At 38.6% G+C, this 25,232-nt stretch overlaps 3 protein-coding genes across 15 annotated transcripts in view; all 3 read left to right on the forward strand.

Annotated features, from left to right (window-relative positions):
- pparaa (peroxisome proliferator-activated receptor alpha a) overlaps nucleotides 1-8,210 on the forward strand; it is a 52,071-nt gene extending 43,861 nt beyond the window's left edge. For 9 of the 12 annotated variants that reach the window (XM_079869450.1, XM_079869446.1, XM_079869451.1 and 6 more), the window contains 4 exons: nucleotides 751-889; nucleotides 4,182-4,381; nucleotides 5,388-5,856; nucleotides 6,882-7,538. In XM_079869450.1, coding sequence (XP_079725576.1) covers nucleotides 751-889; nucleotides 4,182-4,381; nucleotides 5,388-5,856; nucleotides 6,882-7,126 — 1,053 coding nt within the window. In that variant the 3' untranslated portion in view covers nucleotides 7,127-7,538. Of the gene's footprint in view, nucleotides 1-750; nucleotides 890-4,181; nucleotides 4,382-5,387; nucleotides 5,857-6,881 lie in introns of all 12 variants that reach the window. The other 3 variants (XR_013821026.1, XR_013821027.1, XR_013821028.1) reach the window with 3 other exon arrangements.
- A 108-nt stretch (nucleotides 8,211-8,318) lies between these two features.
- Nucleotides 8,319-12,354, forward strand: cdpf1 (cysteine rich DPF motif domain containing 1). The gene is made up of 3 exons (XM_079869464.1): nucleotides 8,319-8,558; nucleotides 11,336-11,447; nucleotides 11,569-12,354. The coding sequence occupies exons 1-3, from the start codon at nucleotides 8,449-8,451 to the stop codon at nucleotides 11,698-11,700; spliced, it is 354 nt and encodes a 117-aa protein (XP_079725590.1). The 5' UTR covers nucleotides 8,319-8,448; the 3' UTR covers nucleotides 11,701-12,354.
- A 2,283-nt stretch (nucleotides 12,355-14,637) lies between these two features.
- Nucleotides 14,638-17,548, forward strand: cdkn1ba (cyclin dependent kinase inhibitor 1Ba). 2 transcript variants are annotated; one of them, XM_079869463.1, is made up of 3 exons: nucleotides 14,638-15,394; nucleotides 15,542-15,659; nucleotides 16,177-17,548. In XM_079869463.1, exons 1-2 carry the CDS (start codon nucleotides 14,917-14,919, stop codon nucleotides 15,652-15,654), a joined length of 591 nt encoding a protein of 196 aa, XP_079725589.1. In that variant the 5' UTR covers nucleotides 14,638-14,916; the 3' UTR covers nucleotides 15,655-15,659; nucleotides 16,177-17,548. The 2 variants fall into 2 exon arrangements, with proteins under 2 accessions (XP_079725589.1, XP_079725588.1); XM_079869462.1 differs by having other exon boundaries at nucleotides 14,640-15,394; nucleotides 15,542-15,663; nucleotides 16,179-17,548.
- The last annotated feature ends 7,684 nt before the right edge of the window (nucleotides 17,549-25,232 follow it).

The following is a 25,232-nucleotide window of genomic DNA, read 5'->3' on the forward strand; positions in this document are numbered from 1 at the left end:
GGAAATAATGCTTTGTCCTATAAAGGTTGGTATTCAGAGGCTAAACACAGTGACGAGCTGTTCCCTCAGTCCGGTTTTATCGTTTTGGTATGTTCGGTGTGTAGAGATGCGTCATCGGTTCTGTTTTTAGCTCTGGAAGCGATCCGTGACAGTCTGTCATGAGCTCTCATCTGATACCGTTTCCATTGTCAAGCACGTGTTCTGCTTTTCCCGGTTGAATAATTCGTCTGGAGGGAACACATAAGGTCTGTGCTGTAACTGTGACCCTTACTACACATACCAGTCCACAGTGTCTATTCCAATGAAATGATGACAAAGATCATTCACTGTATCTTCATTACTATTCGATTTCAAAAATGATTTTCACAGTGTACCTTTTCCCAAGCATCTATCCAAGACCTTCTGGAGTTACTGCCTTATCTGAAAAATAAACAGTTACAGTGTTTTGACATTCTGCCACATATGCACACACTCTGTATATGTTCATAGATATGCAGTGTTCTTGAGAAATAAATATTGTTATGGTGTGAATCTTATCGCACATCTTATCTCATTAGCATTTGGTTTATCGAGGTCACTTTATAACGTCTTGGGAGGTTCCGCTATGTATTGGGCCTTAGGGAGCAAAGTCCTTATATTCATTTTGAATCGGTTGTATATTACAACATGAGAATGTACAATTTGGTATCATACTTTTTTTTTTATCATTCACAGTTTGCTTTTTAAGTGTCTTTTATGAATTTTCCACAGGGCTTCTTCAGGAGAACCATTCGACTCAAACTGGAGTACGACAAGTGCGAACGCAACTGCAAGATCCAGAAGAAGAACAGAAACAAATGTCAATACTGCCGTTTCCGCAAGTGCCTTGCAGTGGGCATGTCCCACAACGGTAAGAGCTTCACAAAGAGCAAATGATTATAGATTAGAGTCGGTTTATGGCTTGATGATTACAGATCTTTAATTGTTTTATTGGTAATCAAGATGGTGTCCTGTTTTACTACAATAATATTTCGTAACACGTACTTTAATTGCTTCTTTGAAGGTCAGGAAATTTAGATTAGAATCAAAATATAAAACAACAACTTAAGCTTGATACAAAAGACAGGAAAATGCTGGGAGTGCTTCTTGGGTATAAAAATATGTAGATACCTCCGGTGCTCTTCAGTAAAGGGATCCACATATATCTTAAGATAAAGGTCTGAGGCACTCAGGAGGATGAAGATTAAAAAGCCTTTATTAATCCATGGCTAGTCTCATAAAAATAAAAACATGCCTACGCGTTTCAGCCAACAAGGCTTTCGTCAGGGCTTGAAGTGTTTTGATAAATTAATAAAGGCTTTTTAATCTTCATCCTCCTGAGTGCCTCGGACCTTTATCTTAAGAAACAACTTAAGCTTATTTTAGCTTTGACATCATGAGGTAGCACAAATCTACGCTATACAAGGGCTATCACAGGATGACCGCAGGTGAACTAAGTGACACGGAAGACACGCCGTCCCGTTCGAGCACGGGACTTTGACCTGGATCTAGGGTAGTCTCTTCTGTTAGCGAGGACTAGTGTCATGTGCCACTGTTAGTGTAATCCCTTCAGAGGTAGATCTGTATCATATCACGCCATACACCCCCTCCCATGTCTGCCCTTTGTCCCGCTACTGATGAAGTGGCAGCAGTGTAATGACCTAAAGTTCTACCACTCGTGGTTTGTGTATAAACTGGAGCTGATGATTCAATACGTTAACGCAGCACAATTGATTATATATATTTAAAAAAAAAAAAAAAGGCAAACAGATTAATGCAGTCAGTGCCCTCTGACCCACATTTGAGTTTTGGGGATTTTTCTACCATCCAAGCTATTTGAGTGTGGATCTGCACATACACCAGCAATCAAAAAGTACCTGTTCTGGTATTTATCATCCAATCTTTGATATTAAGTTTTTCTCAGACAGATTGATAAATGCAATTGCAACACACAAAAAAAACCGTGACTCTTGAAACCGTGCCTCTTGACCCTTGGCCCTCTCACCCCATTCCCTAGTCGGGAAAAAGTAAACTTGGCTTAAAACCAGCCTAGCTTACCGTGTCCTCTTCCATAGTACTGCGTAAGTCACTTTTGACAAGTAATGCAACAAACAAATATTTGAACAAATAATTGCATCATCACACAATCGGTGAGTGCATACAGTGATAACAGGAAAATAATGCAACAAAGTTTGTTTCGGCTGTGCAGCAACTCTAGAAGAATATAGTGTCATGTCCATCTTAAATAAGTTCAGTGTTAATTCATTTCGGCTTTACAAATCGTTAGTTATTAATTTAGTTCTTATATCTATACTGCAGCTCTGGAGAAAACAGTGATGTCATCGTCCAGCTCAGTTCAGTTCTCATACAATGGTGTCAGTGCAGTCAGATCAATAATATTGTTGAATATTAAGTGTCCCCAACTAAGCAAGCCAGAGGCGGACCCATACATTCTATTAGGTGACAGAATGGAGGGAAAAAAAAAAACCTTGGGAGAAACCAGGTTCAGTCAGGGGGAACTGGCCAACAAACGAACAGTGTATGATTATGATTCAGGCAGCATTACAGGTCAGAAGTCAGATTGGATCGGAACATTGAAAATATTGAATCCAGTTACATCTGGTTGAAGATCGAATTCATCAAGCCGGTATGGATACGGGTTGTTGTTGAGGATCTGTGCCACTGGCTTGTGTCGATGAGGCCTTCACAGGGGAGAGTCTAGTTGACACAATCTCTGCTGACACTTCAGGGCTACGTTGCGGTCGTGTTTAGGCGCAGGTCCTTCATCTGATCTGGATACGGCCCTGATCCTGCTTTCTACGGTAACCTCGGGATAAACACAGAGACAGACAGACACTTCCGCTTCATAGACAGTGGAACGGCGATCGTGGCATTTTGGAACCAATGTTGATAATAAATACCATTAGACTGGCAAAGCACATGATTAAATATATGTATGTAACAGAGCGTAATAAACGTATGGTTTATTTGGGAAAATATAACTATTACAGCAAATGTGCATTATGGTAATAATGATTGACAAGTAATTCTGCAAAATGGCTGGGGTTGAAATGCTTTCAAAAGCTTTGGCTTTCTGTACCAAATTAGGCTATGGTGTAGGTCTTCCTTTGCCAAATAACCCCAGCTTTTCTTTAAAAGTTATTCTTGAAATTGGTGTGGATAATAAATTAGCAGAGATGTCCTCCTCACTAATGTAATCCAGCTGTAATTTCATAGCTGGACCATCATTCACAGAACTGAAAGCTGTAGGCTAGAATTAAAAATTCTAATATGGAGAAAATGGGCATCTACACAACACAACACAAACTGAATAGGCAGATACGAAGGGTTTATTTCCTAAAAACAAAAGTGTTTATTGTCAATTTATGAATTCCAAAAATAACATTAGAACCGGGTTACCTTCTGAGATCAGTGATGTGGAAATAAAACATACGTACACAATGAATTAATTAAGCAACATATTTATTTATCTATTTCACATCACCTTTTTTAAAAAATCAAATAACAGCCCTAGTGTGAACATTTGGTTACACTTTATTTTAAAGTGACATAGTTACAATGTACTTACTCAAATAAGTACTGAGTGATATTAATTAACTACATGTACTTACTATAGAGTTAAGATTGGGTTTAGGATTAGTTAACTTACTTGTAATTATGCATAATTACTGTTATTACTATAGTAAGTACATGTAGTAACATGTAACTACGTCACCTTAAAATAAAGTGTTACTGAACAATTTGTTAAGCATTTATGTATCTGCCTTACAGTGTGTGTGTGTGTGTGTGTGTGTGTATGTGTGACTCAGTCTCATGGGGACTCGTGTCACTGTGCGGACCTAAATTGAGGTCCCCATGAGAAAACAAGCTTATAAATCATACAGAATGATTTTATTTTCTAAAAAGTAAAAATGAAGAAAGTTTTCTGTGATGGGTAGTATAGGGGTAGGGTTGGTGTAATGGGATAAAATACACAGTTTGTACAATATAAAAACCATTACGTCTATGGAAAGTCCCCACAAAGATGGTGAACCAGACATGTGTGTGCGTTCCTGTTTTGTTTGTATACGGTACATTAACTGTGGCAGCATGCATGATGTTGTACCTATTTTTATTGGTAATGTGTGTGCCGTGTCTTACAGCTATCCGTTTTGGGCGGATACCCCAATCAGAGAAGCAGAGGCTGAAAGCAGAGAAGGATGTCGGCGGGAAAGAGGAGCACCAGTCTCTGCAGCCGGACACGAGGAGTTTGGCCAGGCAGATCCATGAAGCCTACCTCAAACACTTCCACATGAACAAAGCCAAAGCACGCGTGTTTCTCACGGGCAAGACCAGCACTCCGGTGAGTAACTGCAGTTGGGGAGCTAGCTAACTCACTCACTCACCCACTATTCACATTGTATTGCTCACAAAAGCAGAGTCAAATGAGGCGATAATCAAAATCTCCTAATCTCTACTAATCTGCCTGTTAAAGCACTGGAAAAAAATAATATAAGTCCTTGCACACCATTGTTGCTGTTTTTATTTAAATGCTGCCGTTCATTGGTATGGAATCATGGTTATATTTATTATATTTGTTAATACCAAGAATTAAATTATTATGTTTTTGTTACATTTAAGGCAGGAATAAACTACACGACTTTATATTCTGGGTGAGTCATCACTAGTTGCTAAAAGTCAAAGCCAGTCACCAGATTTTGGGCCAGAGATGTCAGACAAACTTATGCTTATGATGGGCACATATTTGTTGTTTGTTTTTTTGTTTCTGGGTATGATTCCGTCCCATGATTTTAATTTGTCACACGTCTCCTAGCAAAAAGCCACGTTTACTCTTGAGTTTGTTGTGTTTGTAGCAACTCCACAGTCTGTAAATATGTGATTCTCAGTAGTTTAGTGAATGAGGCCCAGCTTTTCTCTGTAACATTTGCAAAGTCGACAAGTTTATGATGCCTAGCGTTTTAAAATAGTTTTGTAGTGCATTCCAGCCTTTAGTTTGTAAATATATGTAATTTTTATACTGTTATAGCGATTCATTCATTCAAAATCCCGAAGGTCAGAGTAAACAAACGTTATTTAAATCAGATAGCTTAATCTTTTTTTTAAATATTGACCCATTTCAGTGTAGTTTGCTTCTGTTTGTAAGTAACTACTTTTTCAAAAGGCTTGACTGTATTTGATTTTGACTATAAACCGAATAGCTCGGCAAGCTGTGGATTCAAAGTACTGAGCAAGAGTGCGTCGGTTGTTAATTACAAAAAAACGGAGAGCGCTAATTGCACAAGCTACTCATTTATTGAGCTGAACGCACACCTGCTCTCTAACTGTCCTCTCTCTGTCCTTCATTGAAGCCCTTCGTCATCCACGACATGGACTCTCTCCAGCACGCAGAGCAGAATCTGCTCACCCAGCTTCTGGGCAACGTGGCGTCCGGGGACACCTCCACTCTGCGGGAGAGAGAAGTGGAGGCCCGGCTCTTCCTGTTCTGTCAGTACGCCTCGGTGGCGACGGTCACGGAGCTGACGGAGTTCGCCAAGGCCTTGCCCGGCTTCGCCACCCTGGACCTCAACGACCAGGTGACTCTGCTGAAGTACGGCGTGTACGAGGCGCTCTTCGCCCTGCTGGCCTCCTGCATGAATAAAGACGGGCTGCTGGTGGCTCGCGGCGGAGGCTTCATCACCCGCGAGTTTCTGAAGAGTCTACGCAAGCCCTTCAGTGACATGATGGAGCCCAAATTTCAGTTCGCCATGAGGTTCAACGCTCTAGAGCTGGACGACAGCGACCTGGCGCTGTTTGTGGCTGCCATTATCTGCTGCGGAGGTGAGAGACGCAGGGAGAGCAACGAGAAGTGAATTAGAGGCAGTGACAGTGTAAATCTAAACGAAAAGCTGACTAGCATTTTTAAAAATGGCTATTACTCAGAAATGAAATACTTGATGTCATGCGGTTTTTGTCATGCTTCACTCCAACTGGAGCGGGTTTTTTTAAACTGGGGTCCAGGGGTCACAAGGTGGTGCTTGAAAATACATTTATTTGACAAAAAAATATAGGGCTTGTCCAAGTTAAAGTATCTTCAAGTTGCCAGTTATGGTCAACGTAATTATTTTTGCTTTGCTTGATTTATTTATTTACTTAAAAGCACAGAAATTGTGACGTATATGCTTTTCCTTATACATTGATTTCAATTTGAAACTAAATTAGATCCTAAACTTCCCCTGTACCCCTGTTCATGAGCATCCTACATGTTAATATCTCACCTCCTTTGCTGAACTGTTAGTAGGTTAGTTGTGGTTCAGGTTGTCACCTCTGGAGTCCCACAGCCAATAGCTTTTGAGAGACATGATAATAATGGTCAGAGTGAGATGGGGATATTGTTCTCCTGAGGACTAGCAAAAATAACCACAGTTTCCTCTTCCGCCGGTTCCAGCAGCAACCCTCAGACCCGCGGTTGTGCGGCGGGGACCAAAAACGCAGACAGTACCTCAAACCACAGCTTCCTGGAGAACCGCTCTGACTCTTTTTTCTTTTAACCTACATGCTAAAGAGAGACACCGTTAGCAAATTGGCACTTGAACAAAAAATGTTTCATCAATATCTGTGGACACACTGTACAGATAAATCTAGGGATGTCGCACTACCGAAGTTAAAGTCAGTGTCCTTTATTTCAAAAGTTCAGTATTAATAGAAATATGAATCATTTAAGCATGTAGCCTTTAATTAGTTTTCAATGAAGTCATTTCAAGTTTCCATTCAAGTAAACAGACTTGGTACCAAAGTAACGGTGCTTTTGACATCCTGACATGTCTCTTTTGTCTCTCTCTCTCTGTGTGGATCTCCATTGGCAGACCGTCCAGGACTGAGTGACGTGTCTCAGATCGAGCACATCCAGGAGAGCGTAGTTCACGCCCTACGGCTCCATCTGTTGTCCAACCACCCCGACAACGGCTTGCTCTTTCCCAAGCTGCTGCAGAAACTGGCCGACCTGCGGCAGCTGGTGACAGAGCACGCAGAGCTGGTCCAGGAGATCAAGAAGACAGAAGATGCTTCACTCCATCCTCTTCTGCAGGAGATCTACAGAGACATGTACTGAGAGCTCGAAGCGTTCCCGTTCTCAGGAAGCGCTGGTGCACGAGAGATCCCTCAAAAGCCTTTGAGTTGCTGAATGCTCGGCTCCAAGGGGGAGGAAGACCGGCTGGGGTGTGTAGCCTACGTGCTTTTGGATCAAGCACCGCTGGGACATTATAGGGCAAAGCCAGTGTAAGTTTAGGCTCATTAATATTGCACTAACCTTTAATAGGGAACTGACCTTTACAAGGACGGTAATAATCCCCTAATAAGTGCAATATATGCTTTTCGCCTATAATGTGCACTCGTAAAAAAAGCCAATGAAGCGAATGGTATTCAAGTGTAGTAAGCAAACAGTACACACATATAGAGACAGAGAGAGAGAGAGAGAGAGAGAGAGAGAGAGAGAGAGAGAGAGAGAGAGAGAGAGAGAGAGAGAGAGCTCATCAAAGTGCCATTTTCAGCTTTATAAGCATGTGTTTTTTCTGTTGCTTTTGACACATTTGGCCACATTGAGATGATGTGCTGGTGCTTTCCTTTTCCACCTTAATGTAATATTTGCAGGACGGGGCTTCAGATCAAGTGTAACTTTCAGAGCGGTTGACGTCCCATCACCGCTTCTGCCAAATAAGCTCCTACAGTAAATATTTAGGATAAGAATTAGAATAAGGGGTGATTTTTCATGTTATAATGCTAGAATTAAATGTACTGGGAGAGCCATATAAATCAGATTGTTTGTTACCTCATTTGAAACGCTTGTATATTGAACATCATTTGTAAAGTATTTTGTATAAAAAATATCATTGTATACTGTATAGCACTCCAACTGTAATTTTATTGTACAAATCTGTTGTGTTTGGACTCAGTACTTGTATTTGATCGGTAAATTATTGTTTTATTGAGTTTTTTTTTTTAGGGAAAATTTAGGGAATGAGCCAGATCTGCTTGTTGATGCAATTTACAAGACCCTTGATTATCATAAATTGCATTTTAACAGAGTATAGAAGCCAATAGAAGTTCTTTGATTTTAATGAAACATTTTATTTTCAGTTGTGGATGTGTAATTGTTTGTAGTTTGAAATTAAAAACAATGTTCATAAAAAAAAATGTTTACAAAAAACGTGCATGGAAGTGTTTTATTACAGGCGCCATCCTCTGGCTACTCTGATGTACTGCAAGCGTAAACTAAAAACCGGAAGTTTTGAGACTGTCCTGTTTGACGCGCCGTAGTGACGTTATTGCACTATGGCGTGCCTTGAGAACGCGTGCTCATTCAAAACAAACAGCTAGGGTTTGTTTGAACGGGATGTAGGAACTGTGCTGCACGAGGACCGCGCTCTAGAGCGAATGGATTTGAGCGAAGGATCCGCGCTCGGCGTGTTCTCCTGTGAGCTGTGCGAGCTGTCCAGCCCGTACAGTTTCTACGGGCAGAAGCCGCCAAACACCAGAGCAATAGTGTAAGTACGCAAGTATTTGTGAAATTGCACTGCGATTAGCGCACAGATTAGCGCAATAGTTGTTCAATACTCTCCATATGCAAGGAAGAAAAATGTTATGTAGCGTTAGCGATATACAACGACACAAACGCAAACATATAATGGTAATATAAGTTACTCGGTGCGCGCGGAGCAGAACTATCGCATGTAAATGGCCGTGATGTCACGGTGACGTATGGAAAGATACGACGATTTTTCATTATATTGTAATTTAAATATAATTTAGTAAAATTCAAAAAAACCTTTGTAGATCTTTATTGAAAAGGATTAAACAATGTTTTTCATGCTTGTTCAATGAACCATGCACAATTACTTTCACATGCACATAGTATAGAATGTAATGTAATATAAAATTATAATATTACATTCCTCACGTTTTAATCGGGCTGGCAAACTGCATAATGACAGAAAACGACTTGCAACGTCACCCAAAAAAGGACATCGTGTAATTTTACTCATCATGGCGTTGCAAAACTTTGTGGCTTACTTTCTTGTATAGAATACTAAAGATATTGTGAGAAATAATGTGCAATTTATTGTCATTCAATGGTTAGCAAAAATTTTCAAAAAATACTTGTATAGTATGTATGCTTTCATGAGCGACATGAGGGTGAGTATATGATGTTAATTATGGTTAAATTATGCGTGAACAGTATGGCAAGCCGTTTGAACATTTAATCCTTAAAATGTAGTTATTTTCATGCTATTAGTGCTTATTTTTGTAGATACTAATGTCTATTCCATTAGTTACTAGTACTTGCTCTTTAGATAGTAGTGCTTAAGGTACTAGTATAGGTTTTAGATTATAGTTTTTTTTTTTAGATAATAGTGCTTATTTCAATAGTGACTAGTATTTAATTAAACTTTACTTAAGATACTAGCACTTGTTTTTTAGTTACTAGTAACTTTTTAGATCAATAATATCCTAAACAAAATAGGGCCACACTTAAGATTAGGATCCAATTTTCACCAATAACTATGACTTTTGCCTCAATAAACTTCTAATTACTGCTTATTAATAGTTAGTATGGTTATTGTTACTAACTCTCCGACGGCGAAGTGACACACACCCGCTCCTCTCACTCACTCATCTCATTCGCTGTGGTTAAATAGTGCTTGTATTGGGCATAAATGTACTAATTCCCACAGGGTTTGCGCTTAAACCAAAAGCGAGTGCACCACTGATCTATATATAAGTGGAACGCACAAGCCGCCTCTAGTCTCAGTGTCATGTCAAGCAGTGTGAGTCGCAATTACCAAGATGAGTGGCTTTGGTCAGCACACACAAACAACTGTTAAAATGACCGTCTTGTTGAGTATTCCGCGACTAGTCAACATCAAGCTTAAAGCGTCGTGGCAGAGCATTCAAGTCAACTAGTCTGTGCAGCCCCTTCCATACCAATGACTGTTTCTGGCAGCAGCTGAAAACAGTGTCTAGCATTCAGACACAATTGGAAATATTTATACGAATGCTTCTTGATTGCCGATTGGCCACAGTTTGTTATAAGTTTCAATGTTTCAAATTTTTGCACTCAGAAATATAATTTCTATTCACTTTTTTTTTTTGGTTTGCTCCCTCAATTGAGAAACTAATGTTAATATTTCAACTGAATACCACATAATTGAATATGACTGCACACTGACTAATAACTATATATATATTTAGACTCTTTTATATAAATAAATATAAATAAAAATATATAAATACACAGTAAGGGTCAGGAAGGTTTTTTGAAAGAGGTCTCTTATGCTCACCAAGACTGCATTTATTTGATAGAAAATACAGTAAAACAGTAATATTGTGAAATAACACTACAATTTCAAAAAACAAAAGTTTTTTATATGAATATATTGCAAAATGTAGGCAATTTTTTTTCTGTGATGGCAAAGCTCCATTACTCCAGCCTTCGGTGTCACGATCTTTCAGAACTCATATGTGGATTTGGTGAAAAAGAAATATTTCTTATTAATATTATTTGAAAATGGTTGTGTTGCTTATTAAAATGTGAAGGTGTTTTATATCAGAATTTTGTGATAAATAGAAATAGGTAATGGAATATAGAAATGTTTTTCAAAGTTTTATTGCACATTTTACACATTTACAGTGTGAGACTAGGGGCATACTGGATCCGACTCCTCCCCGTGGATTTCATGTTCTGCAGTGAGGACTGTCTCCAAAATCATGAAAATATATACTAGTACATTTAATCCCTTAAAAATGTTCAAACAGCTTTCCGTACAGAGTCCATGTAAATTGTAAACGTAAATAATCTTGAACTATTTTAAAGTCAAATGAACGGGAAATGCTCGAAATCGTAGGTGACATTTGATGCAGTTTGGAACCTTTATAAATAATCCAGGTCATGAATTGAGCAAAATGTATGTAAACTTTGCAGTTGTTGAACTTAACAGCTGTGTGTGTGTGTGTGTGTGTGTATATTTATTGTAGTGATGTTATGTTCTACTTTGAATCCTGTGTGTAGCTATCTATCGTGTGTCTGATTAATGCACGTAACGTTTTCTAAAGAAGTGCATGCTTTTGTCTGCTCTGTTATGATGATGATGATGATGTATAATTAGCAGGATTCCATCACCTTAACTGTAAAATGTGAGTGCTGGGGGTGTATTTTCTGAAATGAGTGCTTATTTGAACAGTCAAAGTTGTTGTGGGTTGCAGAACCATGTCTGGCTGAATGAGTGTAAAAATGTCAGTGATTGAGATGTGCTTTTTCCCGCAGGCTCTTGGAGGAATGTTACGGCATGAAGGATCCCTTCTGCCCAGAGAGAGAGAAGTTCCTCGTTTTAGGATCCAAGTGCTGTCTGTGCAGTAAGACGGTGTGTGTGGGAACGGTACGTGTGTGACTATGTAGAACATTTCTTAATATTTAGGATATATTTCCATAAATCCAAGCAATCAATCACAATGTATATTTGAACACATCAATAAACTATTTTTTTTTATGAATGACAGGACTGCAGTCTGTTCTACACCAAACGCTTTTGTTTGCCATGTGTGCGGGATCATCTTCATCAGTTTCCAGAGCAGGTGCAAAATGAGGTGCAGAGGAAGAAGAGTGTCCAGAAGACGTCGTCGTCCTCATGATTATAAATAGATTTCTTTATTAGCCATCAGTTATGAACAGAGGACACTGGCGAGTCTTCTGTCCAGACACAATATATATAAAATTGTCTGTTGTCCTTTTTCTATTTATATGAATCAAAAGCATGTTTTGATTGAAATCATATGTGTTCTGTGATGAGTGATTTCAGTTTTACAATAGCACTAAATGCCTTGTCTTACTATGTCAACTATGAAATAAATAATGTTAAGTTGTATCATTGGTTGTGATTGATTACAGATGGCTAAAATGATATAGATGAGATTTGAACCCGTTGTTGGAGGAGTGCAGAATTGTTGTGAACATGGGCAATACCCCTACACCACAGCTGGGAAGTTACTTACTTCCTGATTTATCACCTTGAGTTGAACCCTACTTCTTTAGTAGGAAAAAAACACAGGTTAGTAGTGAAGTATAAGTTCCAGCACATACATAGTAAGAGATCTGTGGCTCAGCGGTATGAGCACTGGCACACAGTGCCAGAGGTCACTGGTTCAAATCCAGCTAGATCTCAGAAGATGGAGCAGAGGAGCAGACCCAGATGGAGCAGAGGACCAGACCTGGATGGAGCAGAGGACCAGACCTGGATGGAGCAGTGGAGCAGAGGACCAGACCTGGATGGAGCAGTGGAGCAGAGGACCAGACCTGGATGGAGAAGCTGACCAGACCCAGATGGAGACTAAGGATGACTGGAGGAGCAAGCAGCAGCAGACTGGGCAGCATGTGGAACAGGAGACTGGAGTGAAGAGGAGAGTGAAGACAGCACCCAAAGAAAGAAGAAGGGGGGACCATGACCTGGGTCCCCCCCCGGCTTCCGGGACAATGACCAGCAGCGGTTATAGAGCCAATAATTGTAAATTTGCCAGAACAAAGTGTTCATACTTAACAGAAAATTTCAATTTTCTGCATATATAAATACACAAAAAATTATTATTTGAACCCTTATATGGTGTTCAGGTCTGTTGGGCCCATTTTCATTTTTTGTCAAAAGACAAATTTTCTGTGAGGAATATATATCAGAACACATTTTCAATGAAAACACACCCCCTACACATTTATATTACACACAGGATGTTCGGGTCCACTGGACCCAGGGCAAATAAAAGTGTGGAAATTGCAGGTCCTGTGTACATTTACTCTGTCCACCTGCTGTTAGTGTGTATGTTCTTTTATGAGGACACAAATGTGTATAATGACATGGGTATTACAACGTAAACATGGTTTATGACGACATCTGTGTCCTCATACTAAAACATACTAAATGGTGTTTTTGGAAATTCAAAAAATGCCAAAAGTTTTCTGTGATTGGTAGGTTTAGGGGTAGGGGTAGTGTAGGGGGATATATTATACAGTTTGTACATTAGACAAACCATTATGCCTATGGAGAGTGACCATACACCACATATCCAAGTTAGGGTGTGTGTATGTGTGTGCGTGCATGTGAGAGAGAGATTGTGTGTAAGTGTGAAAGATTGCAAGAGTGAGTTTTGTGCTTCTACTCCTGCCATTCCCACACAAGGTTGCAATTCTTAAATGTGATCTAACAAAGGTAAAGAGAAAATATTAACCATATATGCTGTTTATATTGCTTGTAATAGGGATGAAGTAAACATCTGTTGAGTATTTTAACATAACATTTTTGATTGTTGAATTAAAAACCCAAAAATGCAGCGGGTCCACCAGACCCACGAACACTGGCTGAGTAACAAAAATATGAACACCACACAAGGGTTAAATGTGATGCACACAAGACTATATTATTAAGTAATAGTATAGGATGATCCCAAACCAGTTCACCAGAAACTCCAGCTGATTCTATTGCTCATTCAAAGTACTGATTAACATAACCAATGAAATTAGCTGCAGGATTTCTGGTCAAGTGGTTGGGTAATGTCTTATCCAGACATCATCCTTGAGCATATACCAATTTAAACTCCATTTAGGGCAGCTACTGATGCCAAGTGCTTTTCACTACACCCACTAGATGGCAGTAAAGCCATTTCTTACACAGTTCTCCTTGAAAGAAACTTTTGCTGAGATGACATTACCCAAACCTTATGACAGTCACTTGATTCTGACAATATAACTCTTACGTATGTGTTTGTAGCAATTACATTTAGTTTTTCCTAAAGTCATCAGTTCACAACATGATTCAGCTGTGATGCTTAAAAGTCTTCACACAGACGCTATTGAACAATTCTGTAGGGGGTGCTGGAACATTTCAGCTACTTGTTATTGGTAATGCCAAAGTCTGCCAGAGATAAGCAGTCTGCCAAATATGACCTCAGACTTGGCAAGATAACCGATCACACTAAGGTTCAGCAAGTGACATAGCTCCACTGAAGGAGCAATGTTCTTCTCATCTTATTCAATCACACAATATTGTATATTACAGCTAAAAATTGCTAGGTGCATTATAAAGTTTTACTATCATCTTTTTAATACCTCCATGTGATTTACGGCAAAACAAATTTCAATCTGCAGCCGTGTTGCCAGATCACGAAAGAAAAGCGAGATCCAAATAAATCAAAATGTCTTTCATATAAATCGTATCCACCTTTTCACTCCAATGCCCCCCATTTCTAATTTCATTATTGAAAAAAGTGACTCAAATACTTTATTTTCAAATATCTGTTTTACGAGTTCATGTTTTTTTGGCCTCCCATACTTTTTAATCAATACATTTAAATGACTGTTTCAGTCATTACTGATTTACTAGCCAATCAAATGTATTTTATTACAGAAAAAACTCCATGGCGTTTTAACCACTGCTTATACTACCGTGGTTTATAATAAGAGGACATGGCAACATTGTACTGAAGGGAGCGCGAGTTTCTACTGTTTGTATCGTTTTTCAACGGTGGGCGGGTCCCGTGCCCCGCCGGCCAATCACAGGCGTCTTCTGTTTAAATAGCCTTTGCTGTCAATCTTTTTTTCCCTAGCCAGTTTACTTGCGATCGCCATATTGGGTGCTCGCCTACTCGAATGACCCGTCTGTTTTTCTTCGGAATTACTACGAGACGTGTTCGGAGCCGCGCGCTGTTTTCATGACTTGTTTTCCACGCGCTCTAGTCTTTCTACACGCATTCGCGCGTTTGTTATGCGTGCGCTCTGCGATTCACTCGGCTTTCTTGGGAGGGTTCGCTTTTAGTTAGACTGCGTCTGGCTCGGTTGCGACTGCGAATCTCGGACAAACTTTCATGTGCAAAATGTCAAAAGTGCGCGTCTCCAATGGAAGTCCCACGCTGGAGAGGGTGGACGCGAGGCAGGCGGACCCCGCCAAACCGCCGGTCTGCCGAAATCTCTTCGGCTCCGTGGATCGCGAAGAGTTCGCCAGGGACGTCGAGGACCAAATGCGGGAGATGGAGAAAGCGTCCAAGGAAAAATGGAATTACGACTTCGCCAAGAACGAGCCGCTCGCGCCGGGCAACTACGAGTGGCAGGAGGTGGACGCCAAAGAGGTCCCGGAGTTTTACATCAGACCGCCTCACGTAAAACGGGCTACCTCTAACGTTACCGGGACTGTGGACCATAACGGGAACCACGATTATTTGTTGACGACAACTCCCTCCCTGGAGAGCGTAGAGAGGGACTCTGACAGCACGGAGACCGGGAGTCGGACGGACAGCCGGACGGCGCTCTCTACGCCGAGGAAAAGATCGTCGACAGAGGATCGGGGTAAATGTTTTGCGAGTTCGTGACAGCGCACTAGACAGTGCTATTTACGCGCTGATCTCGGGGGACAAACGCTTTGCCCTCCTCTTGCATTTGCTTCCGAGACGGAAATCAATCGCTTTTCTAACACAGTCTTCATTCTTCCAATAGATCTTCCTTGCCAAAGCAAAAGACCCAACGTGCACGCGACCGAGGAGAACCGCTGTCCGGATACGACGAGTTCGCTCGAGCAAGCGCCCGGCAAGTCAGATCCCAAAACGTAAACAAGGTGAGTGAGTTTCGTGCGTACTGGTCTGGCGTGGAACTTGTAAACGCGTATGACTTCGTATAAAAATGTTAGGTTGTTTGTGTTTATTGTTGTGCCTGTTTTGTTACACATTAATAATGTTTGTTTCTTGTCGATGCTGCTCCACGCGTCGAGAGTCGAAACTGTTAGGTCTGGTGTTTTAAAACGAAACATTCTGTCACCGCGCGAGTGACAGTCGACTCAAATGCACAACATTGTAGTAACACGTCAGCAGGTCTCTTGTAGGGTGTGTGTGTGTGTGTGTGTGCGTGTGTGTGTGCGAGGAGGAGGGGGTCCGGGTTCACAATGCATGCAGGCATTTACTTGCGCGCAAAATTGTTCGCTTTCAATTCCCAGTGCTTTATAATGCATTCTGAAATATTTTGCTGTTGAAGTTATTTCATGTATTGTGTGTCTCTGAGTGACATTTTTGCACTCGCTTTCGATGTTATTCCCTTTGCTAATCAAATTTTTTTTCTTTTTTTTTTGTTCCCTGCAGAGAGAGATGAAGACGCCTATTTTCTCCATTAAATACTTCAAGAGCTTTATGAAGTAAACAGGGACAGCAGTTGAAAAATACAAATCGAGCCTTGGAGAGGCTGTATAAGCACTGAATTTTTACACTAAAGTTTTGGCACTCGACAAAATATGTTTGCCTCAAAAGCAGATAATGTAGCAGTGTGCAATTGGAGTTGCTTCATTTGTTCTTTTACTACCTATGTATATACTTTCATTTTATATGTAGCACATTTAAATGTAATACTAAGATATATATATATAAAAAAACAATCATTTATAAATGGAGTGCGTTTGACTTGAAGAATTGCTGTGCAGTTTTTAAACGTCTCCCTAAAATTAACCCTTTTAAAGTAAATATCTATGTACAGACACACACACACACACACAAAACACACACACACACACACACACACACACACACACACACACACACACACACACAGCATGTCCCTTTAATTAGGTTAAACAATCCCATTGTCTCAGTTTTGGCTGGCAACAGCAGCACATCTTGGCCATTTTTAGGTTGCACAAATGTCACTGTCAGCATTAATGTCGTTCATGTTTATTGGTACTTAATAATGATTTTACCAGCCAAGGTTACAGCACCTGGTCAATTGTGGACTGTGACTCTAGTGTGGTATCAAGGTTTTCACACTTCTTTACAGTATTATATCCCTGGGTTATTCCACTAATTTTCTTTTCTTTTATTTAAATTATTTCTTTTGTTATTTTGGCATAATTATATAAATTCTCATGAACTCAAATCCTACTGAGTACACATTACAAAAAAATAAAGTGCAACTGTAGTGACCAATTGATTTGCTTTTTTTTTTTGGTCAATTTTATGTTTTTCTATTATTGCTGTGTAGCATATTGTTTATATATATATATATATACATACATACATATTTTTTTCTTTAACACTGGGCCATACAATTAAGAACAACACGAAGCCACTTTTTTTGCCACAAAATATTTGGCTTTCATGTTGAACATGACATGGCACTATGACAAAAATATGTATAAACCGGCAAAACAACTAAATTAAGACGTTACACAGCAAGTGTGAACAACATTGAAGTGTACAAGCATACTGCTTTGTAAAGAAGAAAAAAAGGATAAAAAACACTGAGGAAATTATACTAACTTATTTATGTCAAGCTTTTTGTCTTTTAAGACTATCCAAAGTGGCATTTGTGCATTTTCTGTATGTACTTCTTTTTATAAGATTTTTTTCTTTTTTTTTTTTTTTCACAAATTTGTGCAAGGTTGCAAACTGAGCCTATTAAGAAATTGATGTGGATTGTGTACTGCTTTATAAATGAGATGATTAAATGACATGGACACCCTCACCTGACTCCTTTCCATTATATCGTGCAGAGAAACCTCTGAATGTTAACACACTCTTAGGGGAAACTTAAATACACCCCTCACACCCTGCATTAGCAAAAGCCCCAAACTGACTCTAAGCTGTGCTTATAACCGAAATACATTTACAACAATTTTATTCAACTGTTAAATACATCTCTCTCAAGTACAAAATTGATATGTGCTGGTATTTGGCCCTGTACGACCTAAAAAATATTTTATTTTATTTTATTTTGCCACCCACACACTATAAGCACCTGCACACAAACACGCAATTATTTAATTTAAACTGCCTAGTTTTTTTTATCTAGTGATATTAAACAGAAAGTAGGATGCAAAATGCTTTTAAAAAGTTTAATTCTTTTCTGACCTAGTGTAATACATATATGATTAACCAGCAATTAAACTGGTGGCAACAAAAACTTGAGATTCCTATTAGATTGTCTTCAAATAATGTGTTGCCTGTAATATTTTATATGAAAAATAATAAATAGGAAGAAGCTTAGTGCTGAATATTATTCCAAGATAGCATGTCAAAAAAGAAAACTTTGACACTGCAAAATACTGCAACTGACCCGGTATGTTTTGAGTAAGCTGTAATATATTTCATAAACAGTGTTTTCAGCAATATAGCGCGAACCATTCTATGTCAAATGGAACCGCTGTTTGACTTCACATTGTTTGGTCGCGCGTGTTGACTCGCACGACTGGAGATAACGTACATGGTCACGTTATTCTTCTCCTACGTTATCATTGTAATACACGAGTTATTTTTCAAAGCTATTCTGATGCGTGTGCTCCTTTTGGTTATTTAACTCAACGTGCGACAAGTTTGTGCGTAAAACTGCTGCGTTTCTAACACGACCTGCTGAGCTCCCTACTTCGATTCAGAAAAGAAGAAAAAAACAAGGACACGTCCCATGCGGAGGGGAAAAAAAGCCAAGATACTGACATACGGTTTGTCCAATCAGACAACTATTAAGAAAAACACACCACTTACAGCAGCCACTGAGATTGGCTTTGCGCGCGCTGAGGTTGGAGTAAGAGTGTGTTTGTACAGACTGTTCTACTCGTAAAGCACAACCCAGAATAAGAGCCATTGGTCAGACTGATATTTCTGCTGATGTTTGCGAAAGGGAAGGGAGAGGTGAGTTTGGCCCGAGGGTTAAATCGGATGGATCTTTCTAAAGCCCCGTCCTACTTCTGCTCAAAAATCACGGCTGCATATAAGATGACGAAACGCACATTAACACACAGCGGTCGCAAATTACACGAGCGCACGCGAAATTATTTTCCAAACAACAACTTGAACTCCCTTTATTTTGTCGCATGACAAAGTGCTGGTGACAAAAATATGTTACTGTCCGATATACAAAGCTGTATCGGGCATGCTGTCAGTGCATGGTATCACCATGAGCCTATTAGCCTATTTAAACAGTGAAAAAAATAATGACAGCAGAAAATGTAAAAGGTAACAGACAATTTTGGCCTACAAATCAGGCCTATAATTCAAATAAGTGATAGATATTACAAAAATAGTAAACATGCATTTATAACAATTAAAAAGTGACAACTAAAAAATACAATTGTCCTAACATCTATAAAAAATATTATTTTCCTTTGAAACTTAAAAAAAAAAAAAAAAAATCTACATTCATTGACTGGATGTAGAGTAGTTTTATTGTGTACAGACATGTTTAGCAATTTTAGCATTTAGTGTGGAGAAAAAAAAAATATTCCATTTAAAAAATAATCAGTTTTGAAGTAGGTGTTTGAAACCAAAGGGTAAAAACAGAAGAAGAAAAATTCTAAAGAAACCCCAAATGTGCTAAATTGGACTTTGAAAAATAAAATTAAAACTTACAGCTATGTATAAAATACTTAACTAAATTAGTTTTTTACATGATCTGAAAAACCTTTAAATGTTAATGAAATTATTTTTATAGACAAATGTAAATTCCTGCATATTACTACTTTTGCATGTGTTAGAGCAGACAGAGAAGGAAAAGACTACCAGATACACCTCATGAAGCTGATGAATAACCAGAGTGTGCCATTGTTGCCCACTACATTATTCCCATACTTCTAATTGTGTAATTTCACTATTTTTGATTACTTTAATATTATAAAAAATAAAAAGCAATAATAATACTAATAAAGTCTCCAATTTTATAATAATAAACCTGAAGCTTTATGATAGAATATTCAGAAGGGTGGACATCTTTAATATACACAACATCTTAAACGAGTGAAAACAACATTCATACTATCAGTGGTTATTTTCACAGAAACATCTTTCCACTGAAAATCAGACAGGCTTGTGATCAAATAAGTGAGAAAACCACTGTTGCTGACTTTGTTGCACAGCCCTTCCCTTGATCAGACAATCAATACGCTAAAAACCTTTTTCTGAAAAGATCTAAGTGCTCCTCTGGTCAATAAGTGATGAACTTTATAAACTGGCAGCCTGCCATGGCATGAGCCTTGTAAACACTAATAGCAGGCTGATGAAATCAGTAATTATAATACAAAAACAGCTGAGGGTTTCACATTTGCAGCTGTAAACCACCAATGACAACGCCCTTGCTTGGCCTATGCAGTAGTTAAAGATACTGTACTAGTTTGGTTTTTCATATCAAATTAGAGTTAACCTTTTTGAAATCAAAGGATTCATTTCATCTATTACATGTCTTATATGTGGAAGAAAAAGGGATTTTTCCTTACCTCCTTTGCATTTGAGTTGTCAGCCATAGCATGATACTTGTGTAAGACATCTTGACTGCAAAAGATAAATTAAATGTGTTAGACATAAAAAAATTGTATTTGTGCGTGTGTGTGTATGTGTGTGTATGTGTGTGTATATATATATATATATATATATATATACACATATACATACATATACACATATACATACATACACACACACACACACACACACAAACAATTATATTATAATAATTATATACAGGGGCCCCAAAAAGTATTTCTTTGAACAGTAAATTAAGCACTATGCACTTTTCCAATACTTTATTTTTTCATTTTTCAATTATTTTGAACCAGTTTGTCTCAAGGTAATTTTTCATGGATATATGAAGTCAGTTTCCCACAGGTGTTTTAGTGGTGTAGTTCATTATATTAACACATGGACATGTTTCACAACTTTCGACAACCAGAAAGTGTCCAAGACTTTTTGTCTTCATTTTAAACAACATATCAATAGCGACATACTTCAAAATCTAACAAACTTCATTTAGTTAAAAAAGTGTGCTTGTGCTATATTTGATAAATATTTTAGATCATTTCTAAAGTGTCCAAATGCGTTTTGGGTGTAATAAACATTGATTACTATAATGATTCGAACAGTTTAAAGGTACAGAACAACTCAAGGCAGGCATACAGATGGCAGAGATGGTCAACAACTCAACTTCTGACCTTCGAGTTGTGCATCTCCCTGCACCTCGTAAAGGGGAGGATGATATCACGGCACAAAACTAATCAATGCCAGAGATGACCTCATGTAGGATACGGGAGATTGTGCGGTGGTTCGATTCTTGTCTTTGCCACCATTTATTTACACTTGCTGCGTTCGTGACTAATTACAGAGTCCCGATCTCTGAGATCAGCTCTTAGATATGAGCAAAGTTGTAATCACAAATCTCAACACATGCAACAATAAGGCGCAGCACAGCCAAACTTCCCTCCAGCCCTGTCAAACTAACACCACATTTTCAGGACAAAATTAGCTGAAGGCTAATTTAACAACCTTGCAGATAATGAGAGGAGAAGAATCGTAAAATCAGAAAATGTTTACAGCTGGCCCTATTAATAGATATTGCACAGCTCTGCATATGACCTCATGTTTGGCCTTCCCCGTTAGGAATGAAACCTTTGTGAATCTCAATCTTATTTTGGAAATGCAATGTACCATCTGTTTTGCATTGTTATTAATTTGAGGGAGTTTTATGAGCCTCAGTGCTTTTTTGTTTCTCAGCCTCTCTTTGCCCAGCAGTCATGTGTTTTGGCTGTCCTCCGCTCAACTAGAAACCTGTGTCGGCCAGGCAGAGAAACAACCTCTGGCAGATAGTCGGTCTTAGTTGGCCCAAAATGTGTCCAAAAGAAGGATGTAAACAGTTACCTTTGCCAGCGGGTTTTTTTTGTGTTCTGGCTCTCAAAGCTCAACATCGTGCTGTGAACTTCACATGCATGTGTGTTTTTGGTTTGCTCTCAGTGTTGTACTCGTGGGGTCAACCAAATTTTTTCCCCCTCCCTTGAGCATTCAGTCTTTTTATCTGTACTGATCAACTGGCTTTAATTTCTCTTATCTCATTCCATATTTTTAAAGGCAAAAGTGGGTGTAAGAGAGAGAAAAACAATTAGCTCTGATTCCTAAGGAAATCATGAGAGTGCTTTGTGTGCTTATAATACACACACACACTTTTCATTCATTATATTATATTATATTATATTACGTTTTTTATATGTTGAAAACAGTTGTGCGCATTTTTTTCAGGATTCTTTGATGAATAGAAAGTTCAAAAGAACAGCATTTGTTTGAATATAATCTTTTGTAACATTATAAATGTCTTTACTGTCACTTTTGATCAATTTAATGCATTCTCGCTAAATAAAAGTATTAATTTCTTTAAAAAAAAATAAAAAAATCTTACTGACCCCAAAATTTTTAACGGTAGTGTATCATGTTACAAAAGCTTTCTATTTCAGAGAAATGCTGTTCTTTTGAACTTTCTATTCATCAGAGAATCCTGAAAAAAAATTACACAACTGTTTTCAACATCGACAATAATAATAAATGTTTCTTGAGCAGCAAATCAGCATATTAGAATGATTTCTGAAGGATCATGTGACTGAAGACTGGAGTAATGATCCTGAAAATTCAGATTTGCCATCACAGGAATAAATAATATTTTAAAATATATTCAAAAAGAAAACAGTTATTTTAAATTGTAATAATATTTCACAATATTGCTGGGGTTTTTTTTTTCTATTTTTAATTAAATAAATGCATCCTTGGTGAGCACAAGAGACTTATTTTAAATCTGACCAATCCCAAACTTTTGAACGACAATGTATATAAACATATATACTTCCCAAGGGGAAGCGGAGGACAGCTGACAATGCAACTAACTGGCCTATCAAGATTAATTATGCTAATTACCTGTGTGTTTATGGTTGTGGCAACCTTCCAGTGTCTCGCTTGAATCCAACACGAAAGTGACTTAAATTCATTGCAATTCATCGACTGACCACTAGAGACAGGCTCCAAAATAGAGTCAATCCCACAGAACCCCCATGTTAAAATGCCCAACTTTACAGCAGAATTTTTTTTTTATGTTTACAGCCTGGTACAAAAAGGGGTTTTAGTCTATATAGCAATTTTTTTTATATAACTCATCCGTTTAAATTATATTAAGCCTTAGAGTTCTGCATAATTAAGGGCGTGGCCACTTGAGTGACAGGTGGATTGCCGCTGCTGTCACTACCAGCCGTCTGTCTGCTGTCTGTTAGCCATCACGTCACCTCAGCTAATCCCGCCTCTTTGCCCATTTTCGGTTATCCGGCTGCCAAGATGGCGACAGCTGGCTCCGCCCACTTTGGGCTTCAAAAATGCTCTTCAGAAACCTACGGGTGACGTCACAGACACTACGTCCAAATTTTTCTTACAGTCTATGGGTATCACGCAGTTTGACTTCACTTTCCTGTTAGTGTTACTGGAGCATGTTAGATACGTGGTTCCAGCGGTGCGGCTGGAGGAAATCTCAAAGGTCAAAGACCTTTCAAGGGTCAAGCAGCCTCTCTCTTGTAGGAATTAACAGACACTCTCTGAGGTGACAAACAGCTACTGCTTACAGAGACAAGTGGCTGAAGGTCAGTGTATATGACCTATGTGAATCACCAGAGGGTAAATGTTTTCTTTTTACTCAAAACCATCAGGAGAATGCCTTCAAGAGAAGTTTATGGTGCAATCTTGACTGTTGTAAACTTTCACAGAATTTTTTGTTTGTTTTGTAAGTTTTAACCCTTTTTTTTTTGCTAAATGCAACAAAGACAAAAAAGATAATAAGTTAAAAAAAGGCAGGTTTTTTATACAGGTTTACCAAGGTATCTCAAGAACAATTATGAAAGGAAAAGATATTACACATATAGCTAACAGTTTTTTCAAACAAACAAACAAATACCCTACAGCACTACATTTTTACAGAAGGCCCATCACACCACAGGTCCCTCAAACTGATCTCGTTGTCAAAAAAGCTAACTTACAATTTCACATTGTAATCTCACTAATCCAGTTAGTGGTGATAAAATCAGGAGAAAGCTCCCGGGTGAGAGGTCAGGCAAGCTAATTTGTAACTATGCTAATATTTAACAAAAATGGTGTTTCAGAATGATTGTAGTATGTGGAATACTAAATTACGGCATACTAAAAGCTAAGGAAAACGTGTAGGGGTTAAATGAAGAAGAATTTGTTTTTTTACACCCCCTGTTGTAGTTCTCAGATCTCTACACCCACACCAGAGGTCACAAATAAATATAAGCACCTGATGACACACTCTTATCAGCATAGATACTTCATACTCTTGTGTGAAATCTAGTGTAGCCATCTTATGTCTCACACTGACTCTCAAATTAACTGTTGTGCTCAATTTAGAAATGATTAGCAAAACCTTTTGCTCTATTATGCTACTTAAAATAATGCAGAAGCTCAGAAGCCCATGCAGTAAGTTCAGAAGCTAGTTTGAACTGCACATGTGCTAATTAAGTTGACACTTTACTGCAGCCTCCTACGCAGGAGGACTGAAACGCTGAATGCCAGCTCTGTAAAATGCCACAAGTAGGAGTAAAGAGATGTAGAATAAAAATATTTAAAGGAACAGTTCACCCAAAAATCTTTTACTCACTCATGTCATTCCAAACATGCAAGTGTTTTTGTATTGTGGTGTGGAGATGTTTAGAGAAATGTCCACGATGCTCTTTTACATACAATGTAAGCGAATGGTGGCTGTCAAAAACGAACAAAGGCTCAGCACGTAAACAGTCCCGAGTCATTATTCACTGATAATCTTCACCACTGCTGCAGCTATCACATTTGTACATATTCAAATATGGCACATCAAACGTGATGCTCCAAGTTTGGAACTAATGATGCTAAATTTATTTGGTTCTCATGTCTCGTGACTGATCACAATGTTCCTAATTTCATTATGCGCATATTTAAAATTGCCCAAATGAGATTTTAGAGCTACATCAAATGAGATATTTATTTATGTTCCTCAGACAAAGCTATTGTATGACTTAGGAAGACTTAGAATATAGCGAAAAAGTCAAATGAACTACTTTTTGATGGTGCATGACTAGGGTTGGGAATCGAAAATCGATTCCAATTTTGGAGTCAGATACTTAAGGTCAGGAATTGGATACTTATTATAAAATAAAAATTTCGATTCCTCTTATCGATTCCTTTGTGTGCATTTTAATATGACAATTTAAGTGCAAGAAGACCAACGCAGCTGTTTTCTGTGCTGCACACACATCCAAAATGAGCTTTTTTAATATGACTTTAAGCCATTCAAGCGTCACCCGAGCGCTGTATTCTGTGCTGCACACACATCCAAAGCATGCACACAAAGTGATTTTAAAGCACAAGCA

The sequence above is a fragment of the Squalius cephalus genome, assembly GCF_949319135.1.
Source record: "Squalius cephalus genome assembly, chromosome: 4".
NCBI lineage: Eukaryota > Metazoa > Chordata > Actinopteri > Cypriniformes > Leuciscidae > Squalius > Squalius cephalus.

Excerpts from the sequence above, each read along its gene's own strand:
- cdkn1ba (XM_079869463.1), top strand. The coding sequence starts at position 14,917 with ATGTGCAAAATGTCAAAAGTGCGCGTCTCCAATGGAAGTCCCACGCTG. Across the intron at positions 15,395-15,541 it reads ATCGTCGACAGAGGATCGGG|ATCTTCCTTGCCAAAGCAAA; the intron begins GTAAATGTTTTG and ends TTCTTCCAATAG.
- cdpf1 (XM_079869464.1), top strand. The coding sequence starts at position 8,449 with ATGGATTTGAGCGAAGGATCCGCGCTCGGCGTGTTCTCCTGTGAGCTG. Across the intron at positions 8,559-11,335 it reads CCAAACACCAGAGCAATAGT|GCTCTTGGAGGAATGTTACG; the intron begins GTAAGTACGCAA and ends TTTTTCCCGCAG. Across the intron at positions 11,448-11,568 it reads AGACGGTGTGTGTGGGAACG|GACTGCAGTCTGTTCTACAC; the intron begins GTACGTGTGTGA and ends TATGAATGACAG.